Source organism: Hyperolius riggenbachi, chromosome 12 (genome assembly GCF_040937935.1).
Source record: "Hyperolius riggenbachi isolate aHypRig1 chromosome 12, aHypRig1.pri, whole genome shotgun sequence".
Lineage (NCBI taxonomy): Eukaryota > Metazoa > Chordata > Amphibia > Anura > Hyperoliidae > Hyperolius > Hyperolius riggenbachi.
In genome coordinates, this window is record NC_090657.1 from 34,108,432 (window position 1) to 34,125,385 (window position 16,954).

The 16,954-nt window shown below is 43.1% G+C and overlaps 1 protein-coding gene across 1 annotated transcript; it reads left to right on the forward strand.

Moving 5' to 3' along the window:
* Positions 1-1,858: 1,858 nt before the first annotated feature.
* Positions 1,859-14,202, forward strand: LOC137541660 (keratin, type I cuticular Ha6-like). The gene is made up of 6 exons (XM_068263064.1): positions 1,859-2,224; positions 3,490-3,572; positions 4,824-4,980; positions 7,380-7,541; positions 12,251-12,376; positions 13,978-14,202. Exons 1-6 carry the CDS (start codon positions 2,054-2,056, stop codon positions 14,200-14,202), a joined length of 924 nt encoding a protein of 307 aa, XP_068119165.1. The 5' UTR covers positions 1,859-2,053.
* Positions 14,203-16,954: the final 2,752 nt, after the last annotated feature.

Here is a 16,954-nt window from a genome sequence, read left to right on the forward strand (position 1 = left end):
TGTGTCTTGAAAAAAAAAGTTGTCCCGCGTGTTTGTAGAACACATCTAATGTCATCAGAGAAACAAGTACATGTGAATGAATGAACACGAGGAATACACCGCTACACTCCAGCAATTGACAGAGCTGGACCTTAGGCAGCCTAGGCCAATAAACTGATGAAAAAGAGAAGTGGGTCCGCTTCACTGTCTTCAGGAATTTATTAAGGACTTATCCCCAAACAGCAACAGGACATACAAAAGCTGACATGTTTCGGACCTAAACTTGGTCCTTAATTCATGGCAACTATGATTAAGGACCAAGTTTAGGTCCGAAACAGGACCTAAACTTGGTCCTTACTCATGGCAACCATGATTAAGGACCAAGTTTAGGTCCGAAACATGTCAGCTTTTGTATGTCCTGTTGCTGTTTGGGGATAAGTCCTTAATAAATTCCTGAAGACATTGAAGCGGACCCACTTCTCTTTTTCATACATTTGAATGAATTAAAAAATGGATGGATACATACATGGAGAAAGGGAGAGATGCATTGATGGATGGAAGGTAGAACGAATGGATAGAGTGTTACGGACTGAGAGGAACATAAAAAGTGTCCATTAGTGATCCCAATGTGTAATTACGATTTCACAAAATTTGGTGTAATGTTAGTAATTACAATCGTAATGAAAAATCCTAATCACTAAAAATGACATCCAATTTTGCGTAGTTACGACCATACACAAATTTTCCATCATTATGATCATTTACGTAATTAAGATTGTTTCCGTAATTGCAGTCATTTTTGGGCAAAATGTAACTGTGAAATTACGATTTTGTTACCTGCAATTTCCCTCATTTTGTGTAAAACAAGAAATTACGATTTCTGTTTTCCATCATTATTGTAATTCCTATAAATTACAGAATTACAAATGAAATCAACATGAAATTACATGTAAATCTAGCATGAAATTGACACAAATTTACGAATTGCAATTTGGTGTCATAATTGCACATTTTGTCATAAATACGAAAATGAAAAATTTCGGCTCATCACAGGTGTTCATCACTACTGACAACAGGAAGTACTTATACTAATGTGGGAAACATTAACACCTTACACAGTTTTAAGAAGATATGCAGCTTTGAAATGGTGATTGATACCCCCCCCCCCACCCCTGCCACAGATGCAAATTACAAAAAAATTTTCTATTTAGTCACCAGACCAATTACACTTTTTGGAATTCTTCTTTAAATGACAATAAATGTACAATACAGTATATCCAAAACTACTCAGGAAAGGAAGAATTTATGTATACTGAAAGTCAATTAATCATTTATAGAGGTTTGATGTGTGAATAATGCTCACTTCTAAAGCCCTTTGTTTTAGCTGTATAGGCGTGGTGTGTATTATAGAGCTGTACAACATGACAATAAACCTGTCACAGCTTCCACACGCTGTGATCTTTTTCAAGCAATCACACAAATGTCTCTTATATAAATTTCATCAATGTCCAAATGAAACAGAATGTGATGCATGTGAATTCCTCATAAAATCGTGTAGCGTTTTGTAACACCCCCTGCCCCAGTATAAAATAAGGCATATAGACACTCTCAATTAACCAGAAGTGTTGACAAAATTATAGTGTAGTGCAGTCAGTGTAGGATCATCATCATGAGCCACTGTATCAAGACTTCACATTCCTCAACTGGATCCAACAAAGGGACCAGCCATAATATCTCCAATCATATCTCAGCTGTCCAGCACTCAGTGCACCATGGAGAGTCTCATAAAGGTGGCCATCATGAAACAATTCACTCTTCTCTTCATGGAGGATTTCACAAAGGGCATTACGGAGTCTCTCACCTCTCCCACCATGGAGGTAACTACAGAACTCCAAGTGTTCATGGAGGGTCTGGAGGAAAAGGCATATCTGTTTCCAAGCATACCTCTACTGGACATGGGAGTAGTTTTGGAAGTACCCACAGTCATCACACTCACAGCAGCCATTTTGGTGGCTTTGGAGGTCACAATGGCTGGAAGACTGATGGTCTCTTTAATGTCAATGAAAAGGAGACCATGCAACATCTGAATGACCGACTGGCTTCATACTTGGAGAAGGTGCGATCCCTGGAACAGGAAAATGCTCAGCTTGAAAGAAACATTCGAGAGTGGTATGATAGAAACCAACCTAGCACCTTCCCGGACTTCAGTTGTTACTTCAGGACTATTCAAGAGCTTCAGGGCCAGGTAAGGAATTATTAATAGTTAACCACTTTATGCCATAAGCTGAAAGGATAAGATACAAGCACACATACACATGCTCTCCCACGGTGCACGTGTACCTACATTCTGCAGAACTGACGTTTACGTAAATCTCCTATTTGCACTAATGGTGCACAAATAGGGCATTTTTAAATGTCTATTTTAATTGGTTAATACCAAAAAAATGGTTCTCATGGTAGTTGTATTTCTAAATGCAGTTGTGTTTCAAAAACCAATACAATTGGGTTTCTAAAACTACTGCCTTATCTACGCGCAAAATTGTACCACATTTAGTAGATTTTGTTTCTCCTTGGTATGTTTAACTGAGGTTTAACATGTACAGAAACATTTTGCTCCATAGCAAAGTAAACCTAGAAAACGGTTGTTTATTTAGCCAATCTAGTCATATCCTGCAGGTCTGGGCATATTTTTTCTCTGTCCTGAGGGGGGCATTCATTTGAAACTGTTTTTGATTTTAATAGTTTAAGGGTTTTAATAGGAACTTTGACCCAGGACTGAAATTCTTCCCAATTGGTAGTTGATATCCCGTTTCCCACGAGAAAATGATTATGAAGAGGGGGGTTGTGTACTGCATGGCTGATAATGTGGTGTAACCCCTCTCACAGTAGGATGACATGCCTATGGCCATGACAGTTTTCTGCCGGTAAACCTTGTTGAATTGTGGGAAATAGCGGCTGTTTCTAACTGCCAAGCAAGCAGTATTTCTAAGTTGAAACAAACCAACAAACCATAAAACAACCTTTTAGCCTATCACATTATTACTGAGTGTGTTTCTAGATAATGGCAGTTGGTGCTGTCAGTATTTTTTCTTGTCTGCCTGTAGTAAAGAGGATGACTAGCAGGGTCATTGTGGATCAAACAACAAATTACATTATGAATTTCAATTTATTTATTTTTTAACTTCTCACTGTGCAATTTATTTAATTACCCCCCCCCCCCCCCCCCAACTACTATTTTCGGTAAAGTTCCTCTTCAAAAGCCAAACCCAAAACCCACTTGAGGAACGGTAACTTTGTGCTGGCCTGAGGGCACATTCCAAACCCTCAGGAGACGTCCATGTTTCAGGTAGAAAAATGGAAGATGGGCTAAGCTGCCCAATCTATGGCCATCACTTCTTTCAATAATATGGAGCATCATTTCATAGACAGCAATGATCTCAGCTGTGCCATCAAGAGATTAAAAACATACATAATTTAGTATAGTAACTAGACCTTATTGTTTTGTTTTAGATATCCTCAGCGACTATAGAAAATGCCAGGATTGTGCTCCAGATTGACAACGCCAGACTGGCTGCTGATGACTTCAAAAACAAGTTAGTCTTTTGACCTGCTTTAATTTATAAAATAACAGTTTAACCACTTAACGACCGCCTAACGCCAATAGGCGTCGGCAGGTCGAAGTGGTGTTTCCATCCATGTCAGTTCACGGAGGGTGTCTCCGTGAACAGCCTGCGAGCCTCCGATCGTGGCTCACAGGCTAAATGTAAACATGCGGGGAAGAAATCCCCAGTGATTACATCGCACGGCGCTGCTGCGCAGCAGCGCCGCAAAGAAGATCGGCGATTCCCGGCCTCTGATTGGCCGGGGATCGCCAGCATCTAATAGGCTAAAGCCTATTATATGCGGTGCAGGATTTTTCGCCGTCCTGTGCCGCCCATGGGAAGGAGGGGAGGGAGAGAAAGAGAGGGTGACGGAAAATCGCTGTGGAGGGGGGCTTTGAGGAGCCACCCCCCCCCCCCCACTCGGCCACACAGAGCGGCGGCAATCAGACCCCCCCAGCAGGACATTCCCCTAGTGGGGGAAAAAAAGGGGGGGGAAGTCTGAAATACACATTAATTGCGTGGATGGCGTTCTTTTAAAAAATTATACTGAATTACTTTGGAGGTGTTTTCAGTATAACTCTTCCTGGGAGATGCCCTGTGTGGTGACTTACAGCAATACAGAGTGCCACAAAAGTACCACATCACTCAGCTGAAAGGGGGCGGTGCGAACCACCAGAAGTTGCTGCCCAGGTCATCTCCAAGGATGAGGTATCCTGAGGACACTTTTTAGAAAAACGCCATGCGTACATGTATATTTTAGACCTTATAGTCTCTTTAATATCTACTGTAGGTGTATAGTCTTTTTGAGGGGCTTTCTTCTTTTATATGCAAAGGCCTGTACCCCATAATGCATTTTTTCCAGGGATTTGCCCAACAACCAGCAACTTTTTGAGCAAAGCACAATCCTTTCCGCGATCTCACCACGTGTACACATGTGTAGGATTATGTGAACGATGCTTACTGACGCGCATCGGTAATGGCCGTCCCAGCGGATCTTTAAGATCCCTGACAACTCCTGTGCAAAGTACCACGATCGACTGAACTCTTGTTCGCATTGATCGGGAAGCACTCGTTATCATGGGATGTCGCTGGAATTCATCCCCCTGGGTTGCAAGGTGAGTATATAGCTTAACAGCATAGCAAGTTTTCTATTAGAGGTTTCATGTAAATGATTATACAGAAAGCATTAATGAACTGAATCCTGCAATTTCTCAAATTTCTATTTCTACTGCTCCAACGCAGATACGAAATGGAGCTGCGCTTGAGGAGCAATGTGGAATCTGATGTGAATGGCCTCCGTCGGGTGTTGGAAGAGCTGAATAGGGAGAAATGTGATTTGGAAAGTCAAGTCCATAGCCTCCAAGAGGAACTTCTGCAAATGAAGAGAAGCCAGGAGGAGGTAGGTACTCTGGGAATACACTCCATTCCAAATTATTACACAAATTATATTTATAGAGGATCCGAGATAAACTTTTTGCTTTGCTTTAATACTCTAATTCCCTATAAACTAAACAAGCCTCACCCGTAGCTTCTCCAGAGTGCCATGGCACTCTCAGATCCATGTAGCAAGGCTTATGGGAGCTCAGTCTGGACAGGAGGAGGAGATTACTAGCCAGAGATTTCAGAGGCAGAGGGGAGGAGGGGGAGAAGAGGGGAGTGAAGTATATAGACAAGTTACTTTTCATCCCAGATCCACTTTAATTTCCTAAATATTTTTTTTTGTATTAAACTCCCCCCATCCTACCCTGACCTCAATCCCATTGAGAACGCTTGGAGCAACCTCAAGAAAAAGATCTATTAGAGTGGGAGGCAGTTTACAACCAAACAGGAGCTCTGGGAGGCTAGTCTGATATCATGCAGAGAAATTCAAGCAGAAACTCTCCAAAAACTCACAAGTTCAAAGAAAGCAAGAGTTGTGAAGCTGCTATCAAATGTAACTTGACCTGTTAAGATGCTTTTGATTGAAATTACTTTTGATTTCAGTAAATATGACCTCCTAAGGGCTGGTTCACACGGATGCTTGTCAGGTGTTTACAGCTGGCATCCAGGACTCATCGCTAAACACTCTCATTCAAGTGAATGGGAGCATTTGTATTGGGTGTTTACTGACGTTTGCAAGAACACTGGATGACTGGATGACGCATGTAACCGCCAAATCTTCGGGTCTCCCTGTGGAGATGAAAAACTCTGTTCGCAATAGGATGCCACCGAAAGCCCAAACAAGATGTTGCCGAGTGAGATGCCACTGGAAGCCCTGCAGAAGTCTGAGTGAATCCGCCCTTATGTTCTTTACAACCCATAAAATGTTTTGAAACTATGGTGCGTAATAATTTGGAACCAGGGTTGCAGAATGGTGTGTAATAATTTGGTTCCAGGGTTGGGGTTGCAGAGGTTGAGACTGGATTGCAGCCCTTGAGCCAGAGGGGCCCCAAAGGGGTCTCCATCAACTGCAGTTTTATCGCTCTATTGGTCCTGTGCTCATAATAATCACTTCTATAGATACTTTGAATAGTGATAATCAATAACAAACTGTTCCCCATCCCCTTCTTGCACCTCTGACACTGTAGTTGCCATTGGCAGGTTTTGGTGCGCCGTATCAATTGTTATGTATAGAGTGCCGGGGGGGGGGGGCTATTGTAAAACTTGCATCGGGGCCCACCGCTCCTTAGCTACACCACTGTTTGGGTCAGTGCACTTGACTTATTCATTTTTTTAAAAACATACAGTTTTACCTTTCGGAGGTTTATTCAATAACATTAAAATTATTCTCTGATGGTTAATTACTCCAAAATGATGCAAACGGTCACTTGCGTCAACTATTTTGAAGAATCTGAGAAAAATAAAATTGGAATGCGGTGTACGTTACATTCAAGACAATTTCTATGTGTCGTGTATGCTATGCATATAATCCAGTCAGTGCACTCTGCTGCAGGGTCATATAATTGTTGTTTTTTAGCGTTGCGGTGGGATGCGGTAGGAGCAAGACAAAAATGAAGTGTAAAACTGGCCTGAAACACTCCCATCACAGTTTGCCATATGAGTAATGCCACTGGATTTTACATGGACATCACCTAAGGAGAAAGGCAGATTGCTCACTCCTTGATGGAGTTTTTCTACTTACAACAATGCCAATTATTGTAAAATATATGGTAAGGGCTCCAAAAGATCCCTTCACCAGTTTACATAGTTACATAGTTAGTTGAAAAAAGACATTCATCCACCAAGTCCAACCAGAAAATAAATACATAAATAAAATAAAAATAAAACACCATCCTGAACCTGCACATATCCCAGTTGATCCAGGGGAAGGCAAAAAAAAAAAAAAAACCTTACAAGGCCTAGGCCAATTAGCCTTAAAAGGGAAAAATTCCTTCCTGACTCCAGATGGCTGTCAGATAAATCCCTGGATCAACTCTTCTGGGAATTACCTAGAAATTATAGCCGTAGATGCTTTTCAATGCAAGGAAAACATCCAAACCCTCTTTAAATGCAGATAGAGAGTTTGCCATAACTACTTCCTGTTCCAGTTCATTATTTTTAATATTTTTTTTTTCCTTAAAGAATGTTCTATTGATTTAAATGTGTTCAACATTTTTTGTTTTAGCACCATACATTTAGCATTTAACGTTTCTTGTTTTCGCACCATATTTCCTCCCAAAAATTGCATGCTGCAGTTATCACAATTTTATGTTTAGAGAAAAAATGTCTTTTAAAAAACACAAACAAAATAAAAAAAAATGTTGATTTACGTAAGTAAGTTATGTTTTTGGGACAGTAACTGCTATGCTTTACCTACAGGAAGTCAATTCTCTCCGAGCTCAATTAGGTGCCAGAGTCAATGTGGAAGTGGATGCTGCTCCATCTGTGGACCTGAACAGAGCCTTGTCTGAGATCCGTGAACAGTATGAAAATCTGATGGAAAGGAACATGAGAGATGTTGAGAATATGTTCTTACAGAGGGTAACTTAGTTATTTCCTATTCCGATTTTCTTCTTTTTTTCTTATTTCATAAATATATATATATATATATATATATATATATATATATCTCCCGTATATTCCGGTGTATAGGACGACCCCCCCAACTTTTCTAGTTAAATATGGAGTTTGGGATATACTCGCCGTATAAGACTACCCCTCTTCCAACACACACCAAATAAAAAAAATAAAAAAAATCATGCACTGGTGCTGTGTATGAACAGATACTGGTGCTGTACTGTATGTGTTACCCAGTATATAACAGTATATAGTATATAGTCAATTGACTTGTTGCATTGGTCAACTCTCCTTAAGTAGACTGGTCAGCTCTCCTTGCCTACCTGTTTATCAGAGCGGTATGGAAGAATAGATTGTGCTCCCTCAGCAGGGAGATCTGAGAGGCGGTAACATGATAGGGCGTAACACCCAGCATCAATGACACCCGGCGTATAAGACGACCCCCAACTTTCCAGAAGATTTTTAAGGGTTAAAAAGTAGTCTTATACGCAGGAATATACAGTATATGTAGTACTAGTAGACTTGAGCTCATTTAAAAATGGGCACTAGATCTATGTTGGAACCTTCCCCTCCCCGTAAACTTTGCCACCGCTGCACAGTCAGCGCGCATGCGCGCTCCTGTAACACGCCCATGCCCACCCGGCCCCCTGGCCCTTCCTGCTCCCTGTGTGGCACATGCGCAGTAGCACAAAGCATGGACATGCACACAGGGATGCAGAGACACGGGGACTATTATAGAGGATATAGATAGATATACAAAATGTGTGTGTGTATACAGTATATATATATATATATATATATATATATATATATATATATATATATATATATATATATATTTATATATATATATATATATATATATATATATATATATATATCAGAATCAGAATCAGAAACTTTATTTCGCCAAGCACGACTGGGTCGTGCCCGGAATTGGGCTTGGCACGTACAGGGTACTGATACACGGTATACAGTAGTTACAGATAGAGGGCATGCAGTAGTAACAGAACATTTACAGAAAAAAAACAGAACATTATAGAACATGTATGCAGAGGGAGACAATGGCATAAGTTACAGTACAATAAAAGAAACAACCAAGAAGTACGCTTGAGCTATGTGCAAAGTGCCCCAGTGCGTCTAGGTATTGTGGGGTGGGGATAGGCATTTCCATGGTGAGAGTTCAGAAGGTTGACAGCAGAGGGGAAGAAACTGTTCTTATGTCTTGAGGTCCTGGTGTAGATGGATCGGAACCGGAGTTTCCGGCTCGATGGGAGCTGGTTAAAGAAACGGTAGCCTGGATGTGAGGGGTCGTTGGCGATCTTTAATGCTCTGGTGTTCAGCCTGGAGTGGTAGAGGAGGTCCAGAGTGGGAAGGGATCTCCCGATGATCCTCTCTGCAGATTTGATGACCCTCTGCAGTTTGAGCTTGTCGCTGGCGGAGGAGCTGGAGTACCAGACCAGGATGGAAGAGCATAGGACGGATTCGATCGTGGCTGAGTAGAAATTTGTCAGCAGTTTTTGGGCCATACCAAACTTTTTCAGTTGGCGGAGAAAGAAAAGTCTCTGTTGGGCTTTCCTCTGTGTTGAGGCGGTGTTGGTGTTCCACCTCAGGTCATTGGAGATAGTTGTGCCCAGAAGGCGGACACTGGGGACTCTTTCCACTTCCATACCATCCATGTGGATTGGAGGCGGGGTAGAGGCGCGCCTCCTGAAATCAACAATCATCTCCACCGTTTTTGCTGTGTTTAGGACCAAACCGTTCTCTCTGCACCAGCTGCATATGCTTTCGACCTGGAGGCGGTACGCCTTCTCATCGTTTTTGGTGATGAGACCCACAATGGTCGTGTCATCGGCAAATTTGATTACTTTTACCGAGTCCGAAGTGGATTTGCAATTGTTCGTATACAGAGAGAACAGGAACGGCGACAAGACGCAGCCTTGTGGGGCCCCTGTGTTGGTGATCCTAGGTTGTGAGGAGATGGTGCCTAGCCTAACGACCTGGGACCTGTTGGTGAGGAAGTCCGTGATCCACAGGCGTAGGGTGGGGTGGACTCCTAGCGCAGCGAGATTGTCCTGAAGTATTTTAGGGCTGATAGTATTGAATGCTGAGCTGAAGTCCAGTAGGAGGATCCTGGCGTAGGAGTCCGGTCTATCCAGGTGATCATATACGTGCTCCAAGCAGATGTTGATGGCGTCGTCTGTGGACCTGTTCGCCCGGTACGCGAACTGGTGTGGGTCCAGCAGTCCCTCAGTAGAGTGCTTAAGGAGAGGTAGCACCATGCTTTCAAAAGCTTTCATGATCACGGATGTAAGCGCCACGGGCCTGAAATTGTTGAGGTCGAGGATGCCCTGCTTTTTGGGGACAGGGATAATGGCAGACCTCTTGAAGCACGCGGGAACTTTGCCTTCCTGGAGGGACCTCGTGAAGATGGAAGAGAGGGTGGGAGCGAGCTGACGAGCACAGGTTTTCAGGCAGGCTGGCGACACACCGTCCGGACCTGAGGCTTTCCTAGCATTTAGCCTTAGCAAGTGTTTCAGTACATCCGCCTCCCTCACTGATGGTGGGTGTGAGTAAGGGCCTAGGGCTACAGTGGCAGATTGTGCAGGTGGCTGTGGGAGACCTGCAGGTGCTGGCTGACTCTCGAATCTGCAGTAGAATTCACTGAGACTCTCGGCAAGCTTCGAGCTCGGTGTGGCATGCTGAGGGGGGGGCTTGTAGTTGGTGGCAGCCTTCAACCCTTTCCACACGGCTCGTGAGTCGTTTGAGGAGAGGTTTTGTTCCAGCTTTTCCGCGTAGCCCCTCTTAGCGGACCTCAGTTCTCTGTTTAGGTTGTTTCTTGCCTTCTTGTATTCCACCTGGTTGCCGGACTTATGTGCGGCTTCTTTGCTGTGACGTAGTTGTCGTAGTCTTTTTGAGAACCACGGTTTATCATTTGGATACAGTTTGAAGGTTTTTGTTGGGATACAGGAGTCCTCACAGAAGCTGATGTACGAGGATACATTGTCTGCCCACTCGTCCAGGTTAGGCGATTCCAGAGCCTTCCAGTCTGTGCAGTCAAGGCAGGCCTGAAGTTGAAGTTTAGCCTCACTTGACCACACTTTGGATGACTTAATGACAGGTTTTGAGGTTTCCAGGCGCCTTTTATAAGTAGGTACCAGGTGGATGATGCAGTGGTCAGATGAGCCTAGGGCTGCCCACGGTGTCGCTTTGTATGCATCCTTCAGGGCCGTGTAGCAATGGTCGAGGGTGTTGGCACTCCTGGTGGGGCAGGTGATGTGCTGATGGAGGCGGGGCAGCTCTTTGCGGAGGTTTGCCTTGTTAAAATCCCCCAAGATAATGAACAGCGAGTCCGGGAGGGCCGTCTCCCACTGCATGATGGTATCACTGAGATCCCGCAGGGCAGCGTTTACCTCTGCATCAGGAGGGATATACACGCCCGCGAGGACGTAGGAGGAGAACTCCCTGGGCGAGTAGGTTGGCCTGCAATTGATGAGGAAGAGTTCAAGTTCTGGTGTGCATTTCTTGGCCAGTACAGAGGTGGTTGAGCACCAGGCGGAGCTAATGTAGAAGCAGATGCCGCCACCTTTCTTTTTCCCAGAGAGGGTGCTGTCCCGGTCTGCACGGATGAGGCTGAAGCCTGGGAGCTGGAGGGCGCTCTCAGGGATGTCGTCATGGAGCCACGTTTCAGTAAAGCAAAAGACTGGGGTGTTGTTACCGAGTTCCCTTTTGTCGCTGAGGAGTCTCAGCTCATCTAGCTTGTTGGGGAGGGAGCGGACGTTCGCTAGGAGGACCACAGGGATGGCTGACCGCAGGCCTCTCCTCTTCAGCCTTGCCCGGACGCCTGACCGACATCCCCTGCGGCGCTGGCTACACGGAGGCCAGGGCGCAGAAGCAGTGATTTCCTGGACGTGGCTCCAAACATATATATATATGTATATACTGTATATCCTTGAATCTTGAGTATATACTCGATCTTGAGTATAAGTCGACCCCAAAATTTGACCCTTTTAAGCTGAAAATTTTTACTGACTCAAGTATAGGTCTACCCAGCAAATTTAATGACAATGCATAGGGTCTAGGAGGGGTTAATGGCTGCACTGTATAAAGTATTTAACATTAACCTCTCCTGGCCCTTAAGTGCAGCCAATCACTCCTCCAGATCCCCAAGTGCACACACCCACCCCACCAGAACCTATGTTATTCAATTGGCTAGTGCACACATCTTTGTCTTCAAAACTTTGTATGATCCCTCATCAGTGGCTGAGCAGATGCAGTCATTAGACTGCAATTGTGCAGAGAGCATAACATTTTTTTCTCTCCTTGCCCTTAGTTGTCATTCTCACAGGATGCCCCCCCCCCCCGTGGCTTCTGGGCCCCTCTGTGGCTGCATCTCTTGCAGGGTCTATTGTTACGCCCCTGGCTATGAGTCAGAAATTAGTTTTTACTCGAGTACAAATCGACCCCTGTACTTTTACTTAGTAAGTCAGATATACATTTCTAGGCTTATAGCAGAGTATATAAACTGTGCTGCTAACTATAGATATAAGATATATGATAATATTTATTGACTTAATAGAAAATAAGTACAATATTCTGACTATGATATCATGTCAACTTTCTACATACATATATACTTTCCACGTATGTATATTATTTTTTACCACCCACAGAGCGAAGAGTTGAATCGTCAAGTGGCCTCTGGCTCTGAACAACTGCAGTCCGTCCAAACTGAAGTCATTGATCTTAGACGTAACGTCCAGACTCTGGAGATCGAGCTGCAGAGCCAGCAGAGCATGGTATAAATTTTGGTTTAAGTTATAAAAATAAGTATTTTTATTCTTTTTATTATTATTTATATATACTGTGACAATATTAATTTATATAGCACTAACATCTTACATAGTGCTGTACATTGTACACAACAAATAGTGGGAGGCATAGATACATCAGACGTTCAAAGCTCCGTACAATCAGGACAGCCGGCAATACAAATACAAGCAGAGATGTTTGGTTTGAGACCAGAGATAGATGAAGGTGAAATGGGGTCCTAAGCAAGTAACAACTTTGGGCCCACCTTTAATGGCTAGCTGGCTTCTCTTTTGGTAAGAAGTGGTGGGGCTAGCACAGGCATGGGCAAACTCGGCCCTCCAGCTGTTACAGAACTACAAGTCCCACAATGCATTTGCCTTTCTGAGTCATGACTGTGGCTGTCAGACTCCTGCAATGCATTGTGGGACTTGTAGTTCCGTAACAGCTGGAGGGCTGAGTTTGCCCATGCCTGGGCTAGCATAAACTAGGCCCCTAGTCTTTCTCCAGGCCCTGGGCAACTGCCTAAGTTTCCTTGTGGAGGATTGGGTTCTGTTTGAGACATCACCAATACTGGTGATAGGTGATGTTTTCACAACTTGTAAATAGGATGATTTTTCAAACACCAGCAAGCAAGAAAATATTTTTAAAATAGTTTTTATAACTTTAATAGTCCCCTTTTTATCTACTTTTTGGTACTTTTCCAATTGCAAAGTGCTGAAAAGCTATTTTAAAAGAAGTTAAAAAGTTATCCCCTAGGAGAAAACTCAGGAGAAAGTGAATTGCATATGGCCCTTATCCAATTGACTTTTTCTCCTGAGCTTTCTCCTAGGAGATGATTTTTCATCTCTGTTTAAAATAACCTTTCAGCACTCTGCAAATGAAAAAGTACCAAAAAGTAGGTGACAAAGTACTGTATTTTCTTGTGTGCTGCTGGCTTAACCTCCCTGGCGGTAAGCCAGAGCTCAGCTCGGGCTATGCCGCGCAGGGAGATTTCTCAGGCCCTGCTGGGCCGAATTGCATCATTCTTTTAAAACACGCAGTTAGCACTTTGCTAGCTGCGTGTTCTATACGATCACCGCCGATCCGCCGCTACCCGCCGCGCCGTGTTGCCCCCCCCCCAGACCCCTTGTGCAGCCTAGCCAATCAGTGCCAGGCAGCGCTGAGGGGTGGATCGGGACCCCGTCTGATGTCATGACGTCGATGACGTCATCGCGATCATCACCTTGGCGACAGGGGAAGCACATACAGGAAATCCCGTTCAGAACGGGATTTCCTGTTGGGATTATGCGCCGGAGGGGATCGGAGGGGCTGGGCGGACGCCGCAGGGAGGGGAGAATCATGCAGCTAGCGCTAGGCTAGCTACATGCTAAAAAAAAAAATAGGCAAAAAAAACCCGCCCGTGGCCGAGCGCGACATGGAATCATACCGGCAGGGAGGTTAAAAGGCATTTTATTTCTAAGATGTGAAAATATCACCTAGGAGAAATCTTAGGAGACAAGGGGAATTGGATTGGGCCCTTTATGTCTGAATGCAGCATAATATCATTAACAGTATAATTTTATATAATACTGTACTCACACTATTGTAGAAATCAGCACTAGAGGGAACATTGGCCGAGACAGAAGCCACTTTCGGGTCACAGCTTGCTCAACTCCAATGTCTCATCAACAATGTGGAATCTGAGCTGGCACAGATTCGGGCAGATTTGGAACGCCAGAACCATGAGTACAAAATACTGATGGACCAGAAGACCCACCTGGAGATGGAGATCGCCACATACAAGCGTCTTCTTGAAGGTCATGATATCCAGTAAGTAATGAAAAGTTCTTCAGCTCTACATATTGCATTTTGGAGTTCTGTTTACAATCTTCCAAGCATCCTTGGGTAGACAATCAAAGTCTTTTTTTATTAAAATTGTATGTATTGCAAGCCTATGTCTTTCACATTCTGTGAAATAATTTTTGTTTCTTTTTAAGTGTGTCTGGACACCACTTTTCAAGCAACAAGGAAGGTAATTTTAAGTATACTTGGCTTAAAAAGTACTTTGTTTATTTTTCAGTTAAATCGTGAAGACTCCATCTCTTTCCTGCAAATTGTTAAGGTTGCAGATTGGTCCACAGCCAACATGCAGGGGTGTAATTACAAGGGAGCAGCTCCTGCAATCGCAGAGGAGCCCAGAGCTCTACTCCTTCTGAAAACTGTGAGGGCCACAAGTGATTGGCAAGGAAAAGGGTGTAAATATTGGGTGGGGGAAGGTCCTACCAAAGTTTTGCTGGGAGCCCACATGATTTATTTACCCCCCTGCCAACATGAAACAGGTTCCCTTTTACCCGTAGATATGAGATGGTGTCTGAGATTCTGGAGACCTTCCTGTGGGCCAGTATGTTATTTGAGTGGTGCTTGAGTTTTCATTTAATTTCTTGCAGCACAGTTACAGTTACAGACTTCCCCTTTGTCAGAATGAGTCAACCAATGTTGTTCAGGTCTTGAATCCTCCAGAAGCAAGCAGTTGAAATGAACAGTGCCCCCACAGTTATCTATGTTAGTGACTTGCATTGGGTATATTCACATGCCCTAGGTAGTGGGTGCAGTTCTTTGGCCTGCAACCCATGGTCAATTCCTCTAGTCACGGACAGATGTTTCATAGAGATGCTTAAATGAATACTATCGATTGAAACGACTTTTTCTTTTAATACTCTATATTAGTGTACACATTACCACTAGTGCTAGGGGCACTTTATTTATTCACCCAGGTCTCTCTCTCGCTATCCCTGCTTAAAAATTCATTTCTCACACAGCTCATAGTAGTTTGGGTCACCCTGAGCTGCTTGGTTACTCTGTCACACAGCTCACAAATATATTTCACTGTGTCACTCACAGCATGCAGCAGACATGAGGAGAAATACGCTGATCTGAGGTGGTAACAGGTAACTAAATGAGCTGTAATATTGCTGGAATATAACTAGCTATAACAATAGTCTGTGTTTACACTGGCTGCCTGCTTGTGGTGATTCACTCCAGGCTGCATCCACTTTACAAGCTGCTGAGAGGGGCAGACCACTGTCTACAATTAGCATTATTAGTGTCTTTATCAGTCAAGAGAAGCAAAGATAATAAACACACATTGCTAGAATCTTTAACCCCTTACCACCATATCAATAAGATTCTTTCAGCAAGGTGATAATTAAACTATAAACTGAGGAGTTGATAGCAACTCCCCTGTGCAGAGACATGGTCTAGCCCTCTGGGAGCTCAGTATTCGATACATTTGTATCCAACACTGACGCCAAAACTGACAGAGGATTTTACAGCTGAGAGGAACAGCTGTGTGAGGAATCAAATTGCTCCTAGTACTTGTCCTAATGTGTGCTACAACATACAGCATTTAAAAATAAATGCATACATCGATAGTATTCCTTTAAATGTGGAAACTGTTGCAGTTGAACTAACTTCCATAAATAGACCATGCCACTGTGGCTACCACCCAACTTGTGGAAGGCTAGCTTCAGGACACTAGGAAGGAGCAAGGATGACGGGAGTATCAGAATGCAGGCGGTGGGCAGCTGGAGGCCTGTGATCCATATTAGCAAGTATTTTTATGTTTTATATTATAAAAATGAAACCGGTTTTAATGCAATCTTTATTCAATTTAGTTGTAAATATGTTAAAAGTGAAGGTGGACTGGTCTGAAAGCAAACCTGAAGAAAAAAAATGATCTAAATAGTTGTATGTGTAGTATGGAGAATGAATAGAACATTAGTAGCTAAGAAAAGAGTATCATATTTTTCGCAGTTATATAGCTTTTTTCATAACATTGCACCATACTGTCACAGTTGCAGTTTTAAAACCACACTCTGTCTTTGAAGCTATAAAATAAAGCAGAAATGATGACTCTTTGAACTTTCTGCCAATAAAACCTTATCTCAAGCGGTCTCTCACTGTTTCTTGACTGTTTTAGTGCTTCAGAAAACAAGACTGTATTTGACTGAGTGGGGTGGAATAGCTCAACTAACTCTTAACTCAATAATTCTTTTGCATAGATAACTGAAGTATTTTTTAACTCTTCCTGTACTGGAAAACAATATGAGACTCTATTTTTTTCTTAGCTGCTAATGTTATATTTCTTAGCTGTACTAGATATACAATTTATTATATCATACGTTTATTTTCGCTTCAGGTTTGCTTTAAGTCAAATTTATTTTTGAGCTAATCTCAGGATCAGCTATTCAAAAGATTAAAGGATACCCGAAGTGACATGTGACAGGATGAGATAGACATGGGTATGTACAGTGCCTAGCACACAAATAACTATGCTGTGTTCCTTTTTTTTTTTCTTTCTCTGCCTGAAAGAGTTGAATATCAGGTATGTAAGTGGCTGACTCAGTCCTGACTCAGACAGGAAGTGACTACAGTGTGACCCTCACGGATAAGAAATTCCAACTATAAAACACTTTCCTACCAGAAAATGGCTTCTGAGAGCAAGAAATAGATAAAAAGGGAAATTTCTTATCCATGAGGGTCACACTGCAGTCACTTCCTGTCTGAGTCAGGACTGAGTCAGCCAC

Bases quoted from the DNA above. Each gene is read 5' to 3' on its own strand.
- LOC137541660 (XM_068263064.1), top strand. From the start codon at position 2,054: ATGCAACATCTGAATGACCGACTGGCTTCATACTTGGAGAAGGTGCGA. The intron at 2,225-3,489 runs GTAAGGAATTAT...GTTTTGTTTTAG, and splicing joins TTCAAGAGCTTCAGGGCCAG to ATATCCTCAGCGACTATAGA. The intron at 12,377-13,977 runs GTATAAATTTTG...ACACTATTGTAG, and splicing joins TGCAGAGCCAGCAGAGCATG to AAATCAGCACTAGAGGGAAC.